Consider the following 16671-nt stretch of genomic DNA (forward strand, 5'->3'; position numbering starts at 1 on the left):
ATTCACCCCGGCGAAGCCGGGTATTCCTCTAGTAAATGATAAAGTTAAATTTTAAGATGCCTGCAAACAACACAATTATGTTTGAAGCGTTGCGATCATTTTTGTAAATAAAACAAAATAGCAGACTCAGTGTGTTGTTGTTAATGTTGTAATTAATTCGTGTTAAAGTATTAGTATTATATGAAGTCTTATATCGCGCGCGTATCTCCAGACTCGGACTCAAGGCGCAGGGATATTTATGCCGTGTGAGATGGAATTTTTTTTACACAATACATCACGCATTCACATCGACTAGCAGATCGCAGCCATTTCGGCGCATATCCTACTTTTCACGGCCTATTATTCCAAGTCACACGGGTATTTTGGTGGACATTTTTTATCTATGCCTATACAATTTTGCCAGGAAAGACCCTTTTGTCAATCGTGGGATCTTTAACGTGCACACAGTATGTGTAAATATACGCAATAGATCTGTATTTTCAATAACAAAACAAAAATATATCTCTATTAGAGACAATGCAATAGTTTATACAATACAAACTCGCTAATATTAATATACAAAATACATCTGCATTTTCAATAACAAATCTAAACGTTATTACAATCATGCTATCATTAATGAATAAAGGTTTAACATAATTGCAAGTCGGCTTAATAGCACCATCAGCCTTGAAGCTCAAAGCCTTACCAGTCAATGTTTTTTTGGGGTGAGTTTTTTTTATACGATCGAGTAACCGGTTCTCACTGGTTCTGTTCAAAGCAAAATTTGGAGAAAAAAATCCTTCTCTCTATTTGAAGTCGATAACAGTTTGTTTTAATGTTCCCGTCCGTATTCCTTGCCGACGTTTAAAAAAATAATTAATAAAGATGAGGATGAAAGTCGCTTGTTCATGTCAATGCTTGTCAATTCTCTCATGTGCCAGGAGATTGGTTCTGTATAACTCTCACTTACTCTATTACACATGTCGTATGCATTTAGAGCGCTAACTTTTCTTTGTTTATCAGAGCTTGCCGGCAATTGTTCCATTGTGTCTGTGTCGCATGCCTACGCACGTATACCACCCCCCCCCCCCCAAAAAAAAAAAATAATAATTAAAAAAAAAAAAACTGTTGTCATTGCCACAGCAGAATAAATTTATCCGCCCTCCCCCATTTAAAAAAAAATCGTAATATTGGAAAACATGTTTTGTTGTCTTATATACTTCTGACAATGACAATAGTTTACATTGTTTTGGTGTCTCAGTCAGACAACCACCCCCTTATCAGTTTCTGTACACAGGGTTGTTGTGCTTTTCGAAGTCCATGTCCGAGGTACTTCTCCTGAAAGAAGTAAAAATAAATTGTAGTGGGACACTGTGTTAGCAATATTGTACTTATACATTGAATATTTTACCTCCACTTATTGTACATGAAACACGCGGAAAAGACTTTGTGCGTAAACCAAACCTAACCAAATCTAGCTATTCCTGACTTAACTTAACTTAACTGAAATTAACTTAACTTCACTGAAATTAACTTAACTTAACTTAACTTAACTTAACCTACCCTAACCTAACTTAACCTAACCTAACCTATTTTAAACTAACTTAACCTAACCTAGCTAACTTAACTTAGAACTTAACCTAACTAAACTGAACTGAACTTAACTGAACTGAAATTAATTTAACTTAACCTTAATTTAGCTTCATGTAACTAAACTAAGACACACCAATCCCAATCAAATCCAACCAACTCAAACCAAAACAACAAAAACTCAATTAACTGCACCATACCTAACTTAAACATAACTTAACTTAATGTAACCAAACCAAAACCAAATCAAACCAACTCAAACCAACTTAAACCAAACCAAACTTTAAAAAAAAAACTCAACTAACTGCACCAAACCAAATTAAACTAAACTTCACGACACCAAACCGAAATAACTGGAACCGAAACAAAACGACACTCACATTAGATCAACTCGTGTTTTGGCAAATCAATACACAGAAGACTAATTTCGTTGACCCCTTTTTTTTTTATATCGCTTATGTTTGTCTATATACACGATACATCATTCCTGTGCTTTCGCCTCATGCTCACCTTCTGCGAAGAAAGAACATAACCGCGGCCACCACACAGACGATCAGAAGAACAACGACAACAATAACGATTGCAATCGTTTTCAGTTTCCCGTCCAACTCTGTGGAACAAAAACAATTGTCATCATTTTCACGAGTTTTCATTCACAAGCACTTGGGAAATAAATCTCATGTTCCCCGGGGAATAAATCCCCGGTTACCATAGTTGCAGGAAGCCCTATTACATGGATAATCAAAAGCAAACCCAATAGAAACGCTCGAGGATTCTTCGGCTCTTTTCATTGGCGTTTCCCCAGACCTAAACAGACGACAAGACACTGCTTTACAAAGTTCCAAAAACCAACTGGCAAACTGGCAAAAGTAAACAAAAAAACAAAACTACTTCAATAAATTCGTCACAAACAAATGAAACCTACCGATATGTTATGTCTTCTTACAAAGTCATGGAGTGCGTGTATCTGTGTTTCGATACACAGACGTTCGGAGAAACACGAACGTCAAGTTCAAGTAAAACGACACCTGACACACACATTTTGACCCGTGCACAAGACGTTGTATCGATAAACGAAGCACAAATAAGAAACAATAATAAAAGCAAAGAAAATAGCAACACGATATGCAAACATCTAACAAAGCCGAGCAAGCAGAATGACAGGTCTAATGAAAAACAAAGAGGTACCGAGTCGGAAACAAGATCGCGATTCTTTCCTTCGCTGCACGACGCAAATCTTTGGTGACCTTTGACCAAACGTAGCCGTTCCACATTTGATCACCGTGCTCAGCTTAATATTTACAACAGAAAGCCGAGGGGGTGGAATACCGAGATGAACCTACAGAACTGTGCATCCTAGAACCTGACATATTCATCCCAACTCATTTAATGAACTCAAAAACACAGAAAGTTGCTTTCACACGCCATCTTTGATTGCCAGTGGTTATCAAACCGGTACCCGTGTGGTTATCAGCACGGGACCCGTGTTTCAAAGCATGGCTCCCTGGGTTGATTGTGCACTTGTTTTCTCACTACCAAAATGATGACAAAAACGATGTTTGATGGTTTGTTGACAGACCAGCTTTTTTGTCGGTCCTCGGGGGGGCATATCGACTTTTGTTTCATATTTATTGACCGCGGCCTTCGGGCTTGGTCAATAAATATGAAACAAAAGACGATATGCTCGCGCTCCCCCTCGGACAGACAAAAAAGCTGGTCTGTCAACAACCCATCAAACATCTTATAATGTACATGTCAAAACATAGTCCACTGGAGAATATATCGTCTCTATATACTATCCAACGCAGTATTTTAGCCTTGAATGATTGAACGTTCAAATATTAATTCCTAGTGTGTGTTGTCATCAGGTCAACCCCAAACTTAACTATTTAGCTCTTAGTGTGTGTGTGTGTGTGTGTGTGTGTGTGTGTGTGTGTGTGTGTGTGTGTGTGTGTGTGTGTGTGTGTGTGTGTATGTGTAAGTTGTTCTCTCCCAGAGTACACCTTCAAGTTTTGTTTTGCGCTCGACTGAGTAAACGTTAAATGCACATTACAAAACATTCAGCATAGGCATATCTCAGTTTGCGCTTACTCGCATGACTACTGCTTGAAGACTTACCAGGTTTTTTAGCATCGCTGTCACCATCAGAATCCATGCCATTTGCTGAAAAAAGGATAGAGACAATTATTGCTTTTTAAATGCATTTGGCAAATTATGAATTCTTCATCTTTCATGATTTTGCTGCTACGCCCCCCCCCCCCCCTCTCTCTCTCTCTCTCTCTCTCTCTCTCTCTCTCTCTCTCTCTCTCTCTCTCTCTCTCTCTCTCTCTCTCTCTCTCTCTCTCAAGCACGATTAAACACTTCAAATCGCAGCTTCGCAAATATCTGTTGTCACGAACAGTTACATTCTGAAGCTGTTTCTAGCAAGAATGCATTGCTATCACTAACCTCTATATATTTTGTTGATCATGATAATGATGTCGACGATGATCATGATGATGAGGTTGTTGTTGTGTGTGTGTGTGTGTGTGTGTGTGTGTGTGTGTGTGTCCGTGTGTGTGTGTGTGTGTGTGTGTGTGCGTGCGTATATGTCTGTGTGTGTGTGTGTCACGTGTGTGTGTATGCCATGTGTGTGTGTGGTGTGTGTGTGTATGAGTGTGTGTGTGTGTGTGTGCGTATGTGTGTGTGTGTGTGTGTGTGTGGTGTGTGTGTGTGTGTGTGTGCGTGTGTGAGTGTGTGTGTGTGTGTGTGTGTGTGTGTGTGTGTGTGTGTGTGTGTGTGTGTGTGTGTTGTATTGAGTGCAGGCATGCGGCGCGCGTGTGTGTGCGAGTCGACTTTTCTTTTCCTTTGTATTATATTGACATACATGTACATTTCAATGTTCTATTATGCATTATGTATTCGTATAGATAATATTGTAATTAGTAATACTGTCTGATTGCGATTGACAATTGTCCTTTTATTGTCTTTATTGTTATGTCTTAGTTTAGCAGGGACAGATTGTAAGACTAGGCGTGAGCCTAAAATCTCCATCCTTGAGTAATAAAGTTCGTTCGTTCGTTCGTTCGTTCGTTCGTTCGTTCTCTTTCTCTCTCTCTCTCTCTCTCTCTCTCTCTCTCTCTCTCTCTCTCTCTCTCTCTCTCTCTCTCTCTCTCTCTCTCTCTCTCTCTCTCTCTCTCTCTCTCTCTCTCTACGACCTTTTTCGACCCTTCTGTCCACGCCTCCCCCCCCCCCCCCCCCCCCCCAAGCCAGTATCAATCAAAAGGGCGCATACTTGTTCTTGAGAACAGAACGCTACCAACACCGAGAGAATTGCTACAACAAAAATAACACACACACACGACTACTACTGTTATCATAATGTATGTTTCGTTAGTAGTATTCAGGTGATTTCCCCCTAACACTGCAAATGACGTCATTGTGGTATAGCGCCCAAAGTAAAAGAATCAAAATTCAGAAAAATAACTGCGATATTATTTTAATCGCTAAACTTATACTAACTTCACAAGAAATTCCAAATATCGTCATTAGCAATGTTACTGCATACACTCACCGCAGTAACAGATCGCACGGTGTTTGTCGACGCAGGGGACATCATTCAGTCGATAACTTGCAGTTCGCGGTGTGGCAGCTATACAGGCACCGGGTTGTCCCCCTTGTTCCGCTTCTTCACCTGCAAGACGAGAATGAGGATTTGTTTTAATCTGAGAATGAATTATATGCTTATATTATTATCTCGCGTGTCCCTTCATAGCGAACTTCTGGACAATTTGTCACATAAGTTTATTCTCTGTATACTAAGTGTGTGTCTGTCTGTCTGTCCACTGAAAAGACCGCTGGGTCGAAGATCAGTAAACGTAACGTTTTGTTTTGTTAAAGGCTGACATAGTCCTATTTAATTAGTTTAATTACTTCCAGGGCTTTTCCCATCGTTGCGGGGATGTATAAATTAAGCTTCCTGCAAAGTTTTAGGTTTGAATTCCTTACCAATTACGAGAAATAATTAATTATTTATTGCATTGTTTAGCAACAGTTCTCCAGGACTTGGGCTATTTTTAGACCGTCAACACAGACAGTACAGCTTCGCCAATCCCCGCGTGAAGGAAATCGCTCACCTTCCGCGTGCAAAACGTAGTGATATTGACACGCCAGATTAGCGCGGTAGCGTATTGTGCTAAGCAGGAAAGCGCGCTTTTCTGTAGTCTTGTTAACTTCGCAATTTCCGGAAAACATCCCCTTTCACTTTGAGACTGTTCTGTTTACATTCGACACTATCAACACCACTTTGCAATACTGAAATAATTTTTTCTGTGTTTGAAAGCTACAGCCAATCGTTATTTTCAATACCTGGGTATTAAATTTACCTGGGTATTAAATTTAGCTACAATGGTAAATTTACTGTTGCACAGAAGAATTTGTATGACCGTGCCTCCAAGGCCATGTTTGCTTTATTACGTAAAACTAGAAAACTGTTTTTGCCTCTTGATGTCCAAATTGACCTCTTTGAAAAAACTGTGGTCCCTATTTTACTTTACGGTTCTGAAGTATGGTGCCCTTACATGTCTGATCTAGCTAACAAATTACAGATACGATTTTTTAAGATGATTTTGAAAGTTGGCAAATCAACACCAACAAACATGGTTTTGGGTGAATTAGGTCAGTTCCCTGTAAGTATTCAAGCGAAATGTCGTATGTTGAATTTTTGGTACAAACTTGCATTTTCAAATGGTTCTGACAAACTTTCTTGTGTGACATATCGTTTTTTGTTTAAAATGTATGAATCTGGTGTATACAAGTCAAAATATTTGCTTTCTGTCCATGGTGTTCTAAATGAGTTAGGCTTTAGTGATTTTTGGCACAATCAAACTATCGATAATGTAACGGATGGTGGTTATTTTAATACTTTCAAAGCACTGATGAAAAATAGGCTACAAGACCAATTTGTCCAAACCTGGCATTCAGAAATAAATAATAATGAGTTTTATTATAATTATAGAATGTATAAAGAGAATTTTGAGTTTGAAAAGTACTTGTCCATCCTGCCGGTTAATTTAGCAAACGCTGTTTTAAAATTTAGAACACTGAATCATACATTGCCTATACAAAAAGGTAGGACTCTTAGTATTCCCAGACAAGACAGAATCTGTCACAAATGTTCATCAGGTGACCTTGGGGACGAGTTCCATTATATTTTTGTATGTCCTTTTTTTACCAATTATAGAAAACAGTTGTTACGGTGCTATTATTATGCCCGCCCCAATTCAGTTAAATTCAGAGAGCTTTTTTCCACTACAAAAAAGAGTTTATTGCTAAAACTCGCAAAGTTCATGACACTTGTCATGGACTGTTTGAGAAGCGAGTAAAATTTAATTCTCTTTTAGCTTTATACTTCATTATCTGTTTTGTGTTGTTTGTAATAGTATCTTTGTCCTTATGTTAACTCACCCATCACCCCCCCCCTCCCCCTTCCCCCCATTTCCCATAGTAAAGAAATGTATGTAATTACTTTGTGTGTTTTATTATTATTATTATTATTTAAGTTATTGAGACATCCCAGTGCACTAAGGGATTTATAGAGCAAATCGAGAAAATTCATTATTGAACGAAGCGCATAGCGCTGAGTTCAATAATTATTTTCGAGATTTGCTCTATAAATCCCTTAGTGCACTGGGATTGTTTCAATAACGATATTGTCAGTACCGCCAGAGAAAAAAGAAGATTCAAAAAGCACATTTTGCAACGCGCATTTGGATAGGCGTGACTGTGTGGTCAGGTTTGTGTCACTGGATCTACTTTTGTGTGGGCTGTCTCAAGAGTGTCGTGCTTTCGTCACACGCAAACTCTTGTTTTAATTTCTGTTGGTAAATTCCAGTGTAGCGTTAAGCTAAAAAGTGATGATCTTCCATAGAAACCTCATTTGAACTCGGAGAAAGGACTGTGCTCTTGGTTTTGAAACCTTCATCGAGCTTCGACAGATTGACTGTGCAGAGTTTTGCCCCTTGCCACGGTCGACGGAAAGCACATTTCCAAAATAAATGTGGCATGTTTCTCGTGTGGTATCTTTACTCATCGGGGAGTCTGGTACTACATATGAACGGTAAGAATGCTCTGAACCCTACACGTATTATATCCCCATCGTTTTTTCGTTCACATTTGCCCAACATGTTAATTTGCTGAGCGGGGTTTATGTCGTCTGCTAGCAATTAAACCACTGCATGCAGTCTGCACTGAGTCTGCACTGCACGAGGCAGGCTGGTCTTATATATGTGCACATCCTAGATACTGGGTCACAACTATGGGACATGGACACCAGGAAAAAAAGTAGGACTGAATTGAGTGAAATACTCTTTTTTAAGTGCAAAAGACATGCCTGTATCTTTTTCTGTCAAAGAGAGGACCTTTCATATCGGGGTTTCTTTAGAAATGACAATTAGACACATGCAGTACGCTCTATGTCGTGGGTTACATGGTTTCCACTTTAGGCTTCAATATCCCACAGGAAAGAACTTTAGCTCAGTTATTGCATGTGGCATGTGGACAACATTGATAAATAAATATGCAAACATGAAAGTTTGAAATTACAAGTTTCCATAAGTTAACTAGATCGAAGTAGAAAGTGGAAACCGTAACCCACGCAATTTCCAGGTGCAAAAGTTTTTCTTGTAGGTCAAATGTAGCAACTAGCCTTTTGGGCACCCTTTTGGGTTTTAATACATGATAGAAAGATTTAAGTGAGCAAAAAGTTTTCGATCTGTGCTCACTGGGTTTATGTGTATAGAGATAATACTGTCGTGAGTTACATGGAAACCATAGTTTGTAATGTCTTTTATTTCCAAAGAAAAGAACTAAAACTTGATTATTGCAATTTGCATGTGGACAACATTGATAAATAAATATGCAAACATGAAAGTTTGAAATTACAAGTTTCCATAAGTTAACTAGATCGAAGTAGAAAGTGGAAACCGTAACCCACGCAATGTCCAGGCGCAAAAGTTTTTTTTGTAGGTCAAATGTAGCAACTAGCGTTTTGGGCACCCTTTTGGGTTTTAATACATGATAGAAAGATTTAAGTGAGCAAAAAGTTTTCGATCTGTGCTCACTGGGTTTATGTGTATAGAGATAATACTGTCGTGAGTTTCATGGAAACCATAGTTCGTAATGTCTTTTATTTCCAAAGAAAAGAACTAAAACTTGATTATTGCATGCGGACTACATAGATAAATAACTATGCATACATGAAAGTTTGAAATTTTCAAGTTTCCATAAGCGACAATCCTAAATGAGAGAATTAATCGATTGTCGATCGTGCGTTGCAGAAGAATCGAAAATTTCATAATGGCGCCGATCATGAGAACACATGTGCTGCTCAAACTTTGCACCAGATCAAGCTTTAATCAGCAAAATATCGCAAAATTCGTCGATGAATATATGCTACAATTGTCAAAAAAGATTTTACAGGTCTCAAACAGTGAAGATACAGCGTGGTCTGTCGTGAGTTACGTCTCAAAAACCGGAAACGAATACGATTGGGTGGATAAATTCTCATTGTCTATTCACATGACCGGGTCAAACGTCATGAATGGAACTTTCGACGGTGTTCCCGCGATCTCACAACGCGTGTGTGATAGGCAATGCGGGATTTGTCGTCTGCTGTGGCCATGCTTTCGTGGGTTACAGATGGAAACGAAACAAGGGTGGGGTACATTCAAGCGCGATTATAAGCTGAAATAAATTTGTTTCCTACCGTAGTGCTGTGTTTTGAAAACCTAAATGTTGTTGAAATAAATAAATAATGACTTTGAATAACTTTGAGGTTTCCTTTGTTCAGCAGATCGCATTTTTTGATGAAGTTGAAACCGGAAACGACGGTAACCCACGATTACGTGTTTTCTTTGCCGATCAAACTCCCAGAAGAAGAAAAATAGATGTAATTCTTGAGTGTGTATGTCGAGAATAATCCTTCAGCTGACCCATAAACATCACAATAAAATTCACAGAGCTTTATTCTCCATTATGTACAGCTGCAACACAGACTGGTGTATTTTTGTCCCAGTTTTAGGTGCTGTTTTGGGGGCATTTTGGCTAAAAATTAAATCGTTTAAAACCCACAGCAATGTTTGGAAACCCAAACTTGGTTGTTACAGTAAGTCAAATCCATCCCCTTTGACATCAAAGCATCCCCTTTGTCATCCATTGCTCAGAGATATTGTGACAGTCATTCAAAGTTGACAACCCATAGTATTTCCCAGTATCTAGGACGTGCACATATGGTAAGAACGTTCTGAACCCTACACGTTTTCGATTACGATTGTTCTTGCCTTGAAATAATAATTCGGAAACCATTCATTTACTGAACTGATGCAGTCGTATTTCAGTGTAGTCAGTGCGGCTACGTATGACAGAGTCGATCGAGTCAGTCTTCCAAACTGGTCTAGCTGGTACGTTATCGGAATAACACTTGTGTTTTCTGCTAGCGGGTGGGAATTTTATATTAACTCATCATTTAGTAATGTGGATGATAAGCTACATGCCACTAACACGGCATATGAGAAGAATCTATGCAAGTCGGCGAGAATTAGATGAAACGCAGCGGCTTCTATTTTTAGATCAGTGGCAGTCGCACTTTGGCACAGGCACATGCAATCTGTCAGAAAAAAACCCACTTCTGCTTTAATTGAGAAGCAGGAAATTTATGGTCATTTGGTATTGTGGAGAATATGGATAAGCTACATGTCATTCATTAATTCTGATAATGAGAGCACAGTCTTGCTTAGGCAAAGGGCGTAAGAATACGCTCTGTGGAAAAGTTAGCGCACTCCAAGAGTGCGCTAACAGTTTTAGCGCATCGCCATTAGCCAATCAACTGGTTCACATCAGTCATGTGACACCAGTACTTACTGACAATTATTATTATTATTATTATTTATTATTATTATTATTGTTGAATTGTTTCTTGTATTGTTTTTGCTCTCCCTCACCCCTCAACTCCCTTTTCTGTACATAGTCTGATTTCTTTTTGTTTTAGTTCCTTTTATTTGGTGTTGAATGAAATGTGTTTTTATTGTGTTTTTTAATTTTCCATGTACCCTCACGGGGTTTTATCGGAATAAAACTTGACTTGTTATTATATCCCCTTAGGTACAGTTTTATAACATTATTGGCACATGTAAACAATAGGAATTAATTAATGAACGCTACGTATATGGCAGCCTTTAAGCCCGCTACTAACTACAGCCGAACCAAGCCGAACCAGGTCGGCGAACGTTCGGCGAACGTTACACCGTGTAGTGCCTGGTTCGGTGTACTAACTAGCGGCAAAATGTATCGGTGACACAGGTCACATGATCAAGAAATATCACGTGAGAAGACTCGTAATCGGTTGACAGCGTTATAGCCGTCAGTATTGTCACTCTTCGAGGATGAAGATACACAAATATTCAACCAATGAAAAGTCAGTTCGCCGATGACGCGCCGAATGTTTGCAGGATTGTATCGGCGAACCGCGAACGTTACAGGACTGGTGCAACCCAAAAATAGGGGAATCCCCAGATTTGATGACGTCGCCGAACATTCGCCGAACTAGTTCGGCTTGGTTCGGCTGTAGTTATAGTAGCGGGTTTTATAAATATAGCGTTCCAATAACATACCTTTCTTGTTTTTTTTATTCTTATATTTTGGAGTCTACAGTTAATAAATAATACTAAGAAACAACATGTGTATGTGTATGTTTCATTACAATTTCAAACATATATTGACTGAGCGTAAAAAAAAATGTACTTCAATGGAAAGCCCTTTTTAAGACCTGGGAAAAGTCTGGGAAAATCAGGTCTTAACACTTTCTACCCCACCTATGTTGACCAAGTTCTTTTTAGCCGAGACCAGCTGTGCTGCAGCAGGTCACTCAGAATTGTAGTAACTGTGTAGTAACTGTGTATCAACACGCTGGAATGCAGGCGTTAGATGGACGTTACAGGAAGCGACTAAAGCTAACAATCTGAGCGGATATATTCGTACCTAGTCAGATAGAGCCATATGAGTGTGTACGGATATATCCGTACCTGGGAAACAATGAGTTAAAAAGGGAGAGTCTTACAAACGTTATAGAGGTTATGAACTGAAAATCTTAGAAAACAGGATAATAAAAGTAAGGAGTCGTATATTGGAGGGTCTTAAAAAAAAAAGGGGGGGGGGGTCTTCCTCTCCTTCTTCCTCATCCGCGTTCATTGGCTGAAACTCCCCCGTACACCCGTGTTTTGCACGAGTTTTTTTAACGTGTACCCCGCCACTGATGCAGCCACACACCGTTTTCGGGGGATACATGCTTAATGTTTAACTTATCATTTCTACTGACTGACCGTCAACCCATACAGCCGAGGTGTGTCTCTGCAGCGGAAGCCAGAAAGCAGAATCGCTGATGCCAAGCTTATCCAGCATGACCTTGAAATCGTCCAACAGCTGTCCTGTCCGAAAGTAATCGGTCACAGTCGGCAGAGACGAGTTTCCCTTGGCGTCCGATCCACAACGCGTCACGGCTGTGTCGTACTTCTCCAGTCTGGATGGGACTGTGTCCTCCTGCAAATCTGTTTAAACAGAATGAGTTATGCGTAATTAACCATCGCCAGTCCGGGTTATCGACTACACACGGAAGACATCGTGGGGCCGTGCGGGCCCATGCTGCTCAAAGATGCACGCTTTTCCTTCTTTGAGAAACATGGGTCCGCACGGCCCCACGATGTTTTTGGTCTACATTTGACCTTTTTTAGTTTTGTTATTACTTCTCGCTGAAATTTTAGGACATAAGAGCTGTTTAGGTGCCGGAGGCATTCTTAAAAGCTCGTTAAAAATTCCAACTAGTTTAAGAGATATTTGCAATTAAGCACCCTTCTGGGTCCACACGGACCCACGACCACCGGTGAAGGTTAAGGAAACACAGCGTTAAGGCCCACTCCGCCTCGTAAAAACAGTTCGCCTCACCCTCTCAGATAATATATATTATATATATTATAGTCAGGCTGTTTACATGGAATAAGACCATCCCTCCACTTGGTCACATACCAAAAATGAACAGCATGGGGGCTCTCTGCGTACAGAGGTATGTTTTCAGAATAAATTTCGTAAAAAGGCACTAGTATCTTTGGGGAAATAAATTCATAAACAAATTACAACTTCACAGGGCAAGCAGTCAGGGTGTTGATTTTTGGTAAGTGACCAGTTGACGGAAGGTTGTATCTGCATGCGTGTGTGCGTGCGTCTCTGTCTTGTCAGTCTGTCTGCCTATCTGTCTGGCTGTATGTCAACATCTGTGTCTGTCTATGTGTGTGTGTGTGTGTGCACATGTGGAGGCTTATCTGTGTTTGCGTGTGGTAGGTAAGGGGTGTAAAATGGACTCCGCACAGTACCTGACAGGCAGAAATAGTGATGATAGCGCTCGCAGTTCGTGGCCTGAATACTCAATAAGTAGTCATCAGCTGTGGTTCCCGACAGTCTTCCAAAGGCACAGTCATAGGACATGTCCTCTTCTTCAAACGCTATACTGCTCGGAAGACCTGACGGAGAGAAGGAAAAGAGGCAGTGTTTTTTGGTTGTGTGTATTTTGTTTTGTTTTGCTTGTTCATTTCATTCATTCATTTATGCCTTTGACCCCGTCCGGGGCATAGGCCGCCAACAAGAGCTCGCCAGGCACTCCGATCCTGGGCCAATCTCTCCAGTTGTCTCCAGGTGTAGCCGATGTGTTTCACCTCTGCCTCCAAGTCATACCTGAGCATCAACACCAAGCTCAGGATTTTCAACACCACGGTGAAGCCAGTCTTGCTGTATGGAGCCGAAACCTGGAGAACTACAGTTGCCATCACAAGAAAAATCCAGACCTTCATTAACACCTGCCTCAGAAGAATCCTCCGAATTCGCTGGCCTGACACCATCAGCAACAAAGACCTTTGGCAGCGAATAAAACAGTGTTTCTTGTTACCTGTTTAGAATGATGTTAGAAAAAAGAAAACAGATAATAATATCAACACCTTCCGATTCAGCATAAGCACCAAGAACTTGCAAGTGGATTATGTGTGCCTTTACGAGTCTCATACCGGTTGTTGTATTGTACCGGTATTTTGTACCGGTATACCGACAAGTTGTCTGGCTAGTTTTTTTTAATAGTTTTTTATCAACGCAATGAAGCAATGGAACACAACGCAGACAGAAACTGAGACGACAGACAGGCCTAGACGGATGGAGGGGGTAGGGGTATTATTACTTACTGTACACGGAGAAGATTTCGTTTTTGCCACCACATGTGTCGTTACTTCCGTTGCATGTGACGTCACACGAGTCACGTGACACCACGCCTCCTTTGCGAGCGCTGCTGCAGTGGCATTTCTGTTCCTGCGAAGGTAAATACTTTGTGATTAAAAGCAAGTTAAAGGCACAATCCGTCTTGTGAAAACAGTTCGCCTCGCCGTCACAAATCTGGTCAGGCTTTTACAGGTTTAAGACCAACTCCCACCCCCCCTTGTCATACCTGTGACGGTGTAAATGACAATTTAGGTAAGGTGAGGGAAGGTAAGGTAAGATATCGTAAGGTAAGGTAAGGTAAGGTAAGGTATGGTATGGTATGTAAAGGTAAGGTATGGTATGGTATGGCATGGTAGGGTATGGTAAGGTAAGGTAAGGTATGGTATGGTATGGTATGGTATGGTATGGTATGGTGAGGTGAGGTGAGGTGAAGTGGAGTGAGGTAAGGTAAGGTAAGGTAAGGTAAGGTAAGGTAAGGTAAGGTAAAGTAAGGTAAGGCAAGGTAAGGTAAGCTTTAAGGCTTCTCTCATAACAATTGTCATTGCTTTCGCCCTTGAGAAAGTAACTTACTAACTAGATAAATAAATGGGTAACCAAATACATAACTGGCTAACCAGCTAACATGCTAACTTACCTGCAAATAGATGAATTTATCAGCGTTGCAGTTTGGAAGACACTGGTAAGGCCCATTAAAGTCCATGTTGATAACATCACCGTCTTCAACTGTTGCTCCGTAGCACCCGTCACGTTGGAAGAGAGGTAGGCGTGGCTTGCTGTCTATTTGGAAACAAGATATTAACAGATTACAACAAGAAAACAGGAGTGGCATAGTCAAATCAAGAAAGAAAGAAAGAAAAGAAGAAAGACAGAAAAGAAAAAAAAAGTATATGAATAAACTTAAACAACACATAGGTCAATCAGTCAATAAATGAATGAATGGATACATGAATGAATGAATGAATTTATGATTTTATTTAATATTGATGATCATTTTTTAAGAGTTCTGAAATATTCAGAAAAAAATGCAACTCACTTTCTTGCCAAAACCATTGGTAAAATCGCTGACCTCCTACCCAGAAGTGTTCACTTCCGGAGAGACCCGTGTCTGACCACTTCTCATTCAGCTTCTGTCTCGTGATCAGGTCACATGACCCCGCTTCCCCTTTTTCCTGGCATGCATTTCGTGCCTCTTGCCAAGACCGGGGATCTTCTAATACCATCACTTGTCCTGCGATTACTGGAACACAAAATATTGATTGGAATAGACGTTCTCCGCAAAATAACTAAGTAAGGATTGGTAAACTGTGTTTCATCGTGAAAGCCCAAGATATCAAGCGACAAACTCGCTCCTGGCTACATTCGCGACGAACAACTAACTCCGATGTGTATGGTTTGCAGTTTGCACTTCATATTTAATTTATAATACCCTTTCCTTTTGAAAATATACTCATCGGACTTCACGATTCGTTGCGGCAGTGATCGCTGGCCTGCAGTGTTCTTGACTCAGGTTACTTTAGTTGTTGGAGTCCGTAGACTGTTGCTTTTGTTTCCATTTTCTTCTGTTTTAATTCATTTAACTAATTTACTTTAAATTCGTGTTACTTTAATTTTGTTTAGATATAGTTCTGGTGTTTTTTGTTGGCAGGAGCAGGCATCATTATGATGGGCGGAAATGACAGGGGCCTGAACCGCTGATAGTGGCCTGTATCCGTGATTACATCCCTTCGTCTACGAACAAAAAGACATAATGACAGTTCTGTCTATTGCTCTGTATGTATCTGTCTGTCTGTCTGTCTGTCTGTCTGTCTGTCTGTCTGTCTGTCTGTCTGTCTGTCTGTCTGTATGTATGTATGTCTGTCTGTCTGTCTCTCTCTCTCTGTCTCTCTCTCTCTCTCTCTCTCTCTCTCTCTCTCTCTCTCTCTCTCTCTCTCTCTCTCTCCCTCTCTTCCTCTCTCTCGCTATCTCGCTCTCTCTTACCATATCTATACGGCTTTTATGAGCTAATAACAATAAACAATCAAAGCATCCCTCTCTCTCTCTCTATCTTTCACTCTCCTCTCTCTCTCTTTCCCTGACTCCCCCCCCCTCTCCCTATCTCTCTCTCTCTCTCTCTCTCTCTCTCTCTCTCTCTCTCTCTCTCTCTCTCTCTCTCTCTATCTATCTATCTATCTATCTATCTCTATCTATCTGTTTGAGTCTCTCTGTGTCTCTTCCTGGCTGTCCGTTTCATTTCTATGTCTCTCTCTCTGTATGTCTGTCTTTTCTGTCTGTCTGTCTGTTTGTCTGTCTGTATGTCTGTATGTCTCGTTATGTGTCAGTCTGTTTGTCTGTCTGTATGTCTGTCTTGTTATGTGTCAGTCTGTTTGTCTGTCTGTCTGTCTGTATGTCTGTTTGTCTGTCTGTATGTCTGTCTTTTCTGTCTGTCTGTCTGTTTGTCTGTCTGTATGTCTGTCTGTCTGTCTTTCTTTTTCTTCCTATCTCTCACGACACCACATACACACACAGACACACAGACACACACACACAAGCACACACACACACACAGACACAACGCACACACACACATACACAGACACACACACACATACACACACACACACACACATACATACATACACACACACACACACACACACACACACACACACACACACACACTCGTTTTTTTTAACGGAACGGCCTTATAATGATTACTGAATGGACGGTAGCAGACGATCGTATCGCGTTTGTTTGCTTCAAGTCAAACATTTATTTGCCAAATGAAAACATGCTGAAAGCGTATTTCCTGTTACTAGAAAAGGAATAGATTTC

General features: G+C 40.4%; 1 protein-coding gene across 1 annotated transcript in view; it reads right to left on the reverse strand.

The window, feature by feature from the left end:
- Nucleotides 1-35: 35 nt before the first annotated feature.
- Nucleotides 36-16671, reverse strand: part of LOC138962812 (uncharacterized) — a 17775-nt gene continuing 1139 nt past the window's right edge. The window contains exons 2-10 of the mRNA XM_070334772.1: nt 14894-15097; nt 14495-14637; nt 13827-13950; nt 12972-13118; nt 11928-12152; nt 5126-5245; nt 3691-3735; nt 2083-2182; nt 36-1320 (exon numbers count right to left, since the gene is read on the reverse strand). Coding sequence (XP_070190873.1) covers nt 1263-1320; nt 2083-2182; nt 3691-3735; nt 5126-5245; nt 11928-12152; nt 12972-13118; nt 13827-13950; nt 14495-14637; nt 14894-15097 — 1166 coding nt within the window. The 3' untranslated portion in view covers nt 36-1262. The remainder of the gene's footprint in view (nt 1321-2082; nt 2183-3690; nt 3736-5125; nt 5246-11927; nt 12153-12971; nt 13119-13826; nt 13951-14494; nt 14638-14893; nt 15098-16671) is intronic.

The sequence above is a fragment of the Littorina saxatilis genome, linkage group LG3 (genome assembly GCF_037325665.1).
Source record: "Littorina saxatilis isolate snail1 linkage group LG3, US_GU_Lsax_2.0, whole genome shotgun sequence".
NCBI classification, from domain to species: domain Eukaryota; kingdom Metazoa; phylum Mollusca; class Gastropoda; order Littorinimorpha; family Littorinidae; genus Littorina; species Littorina saxatilis.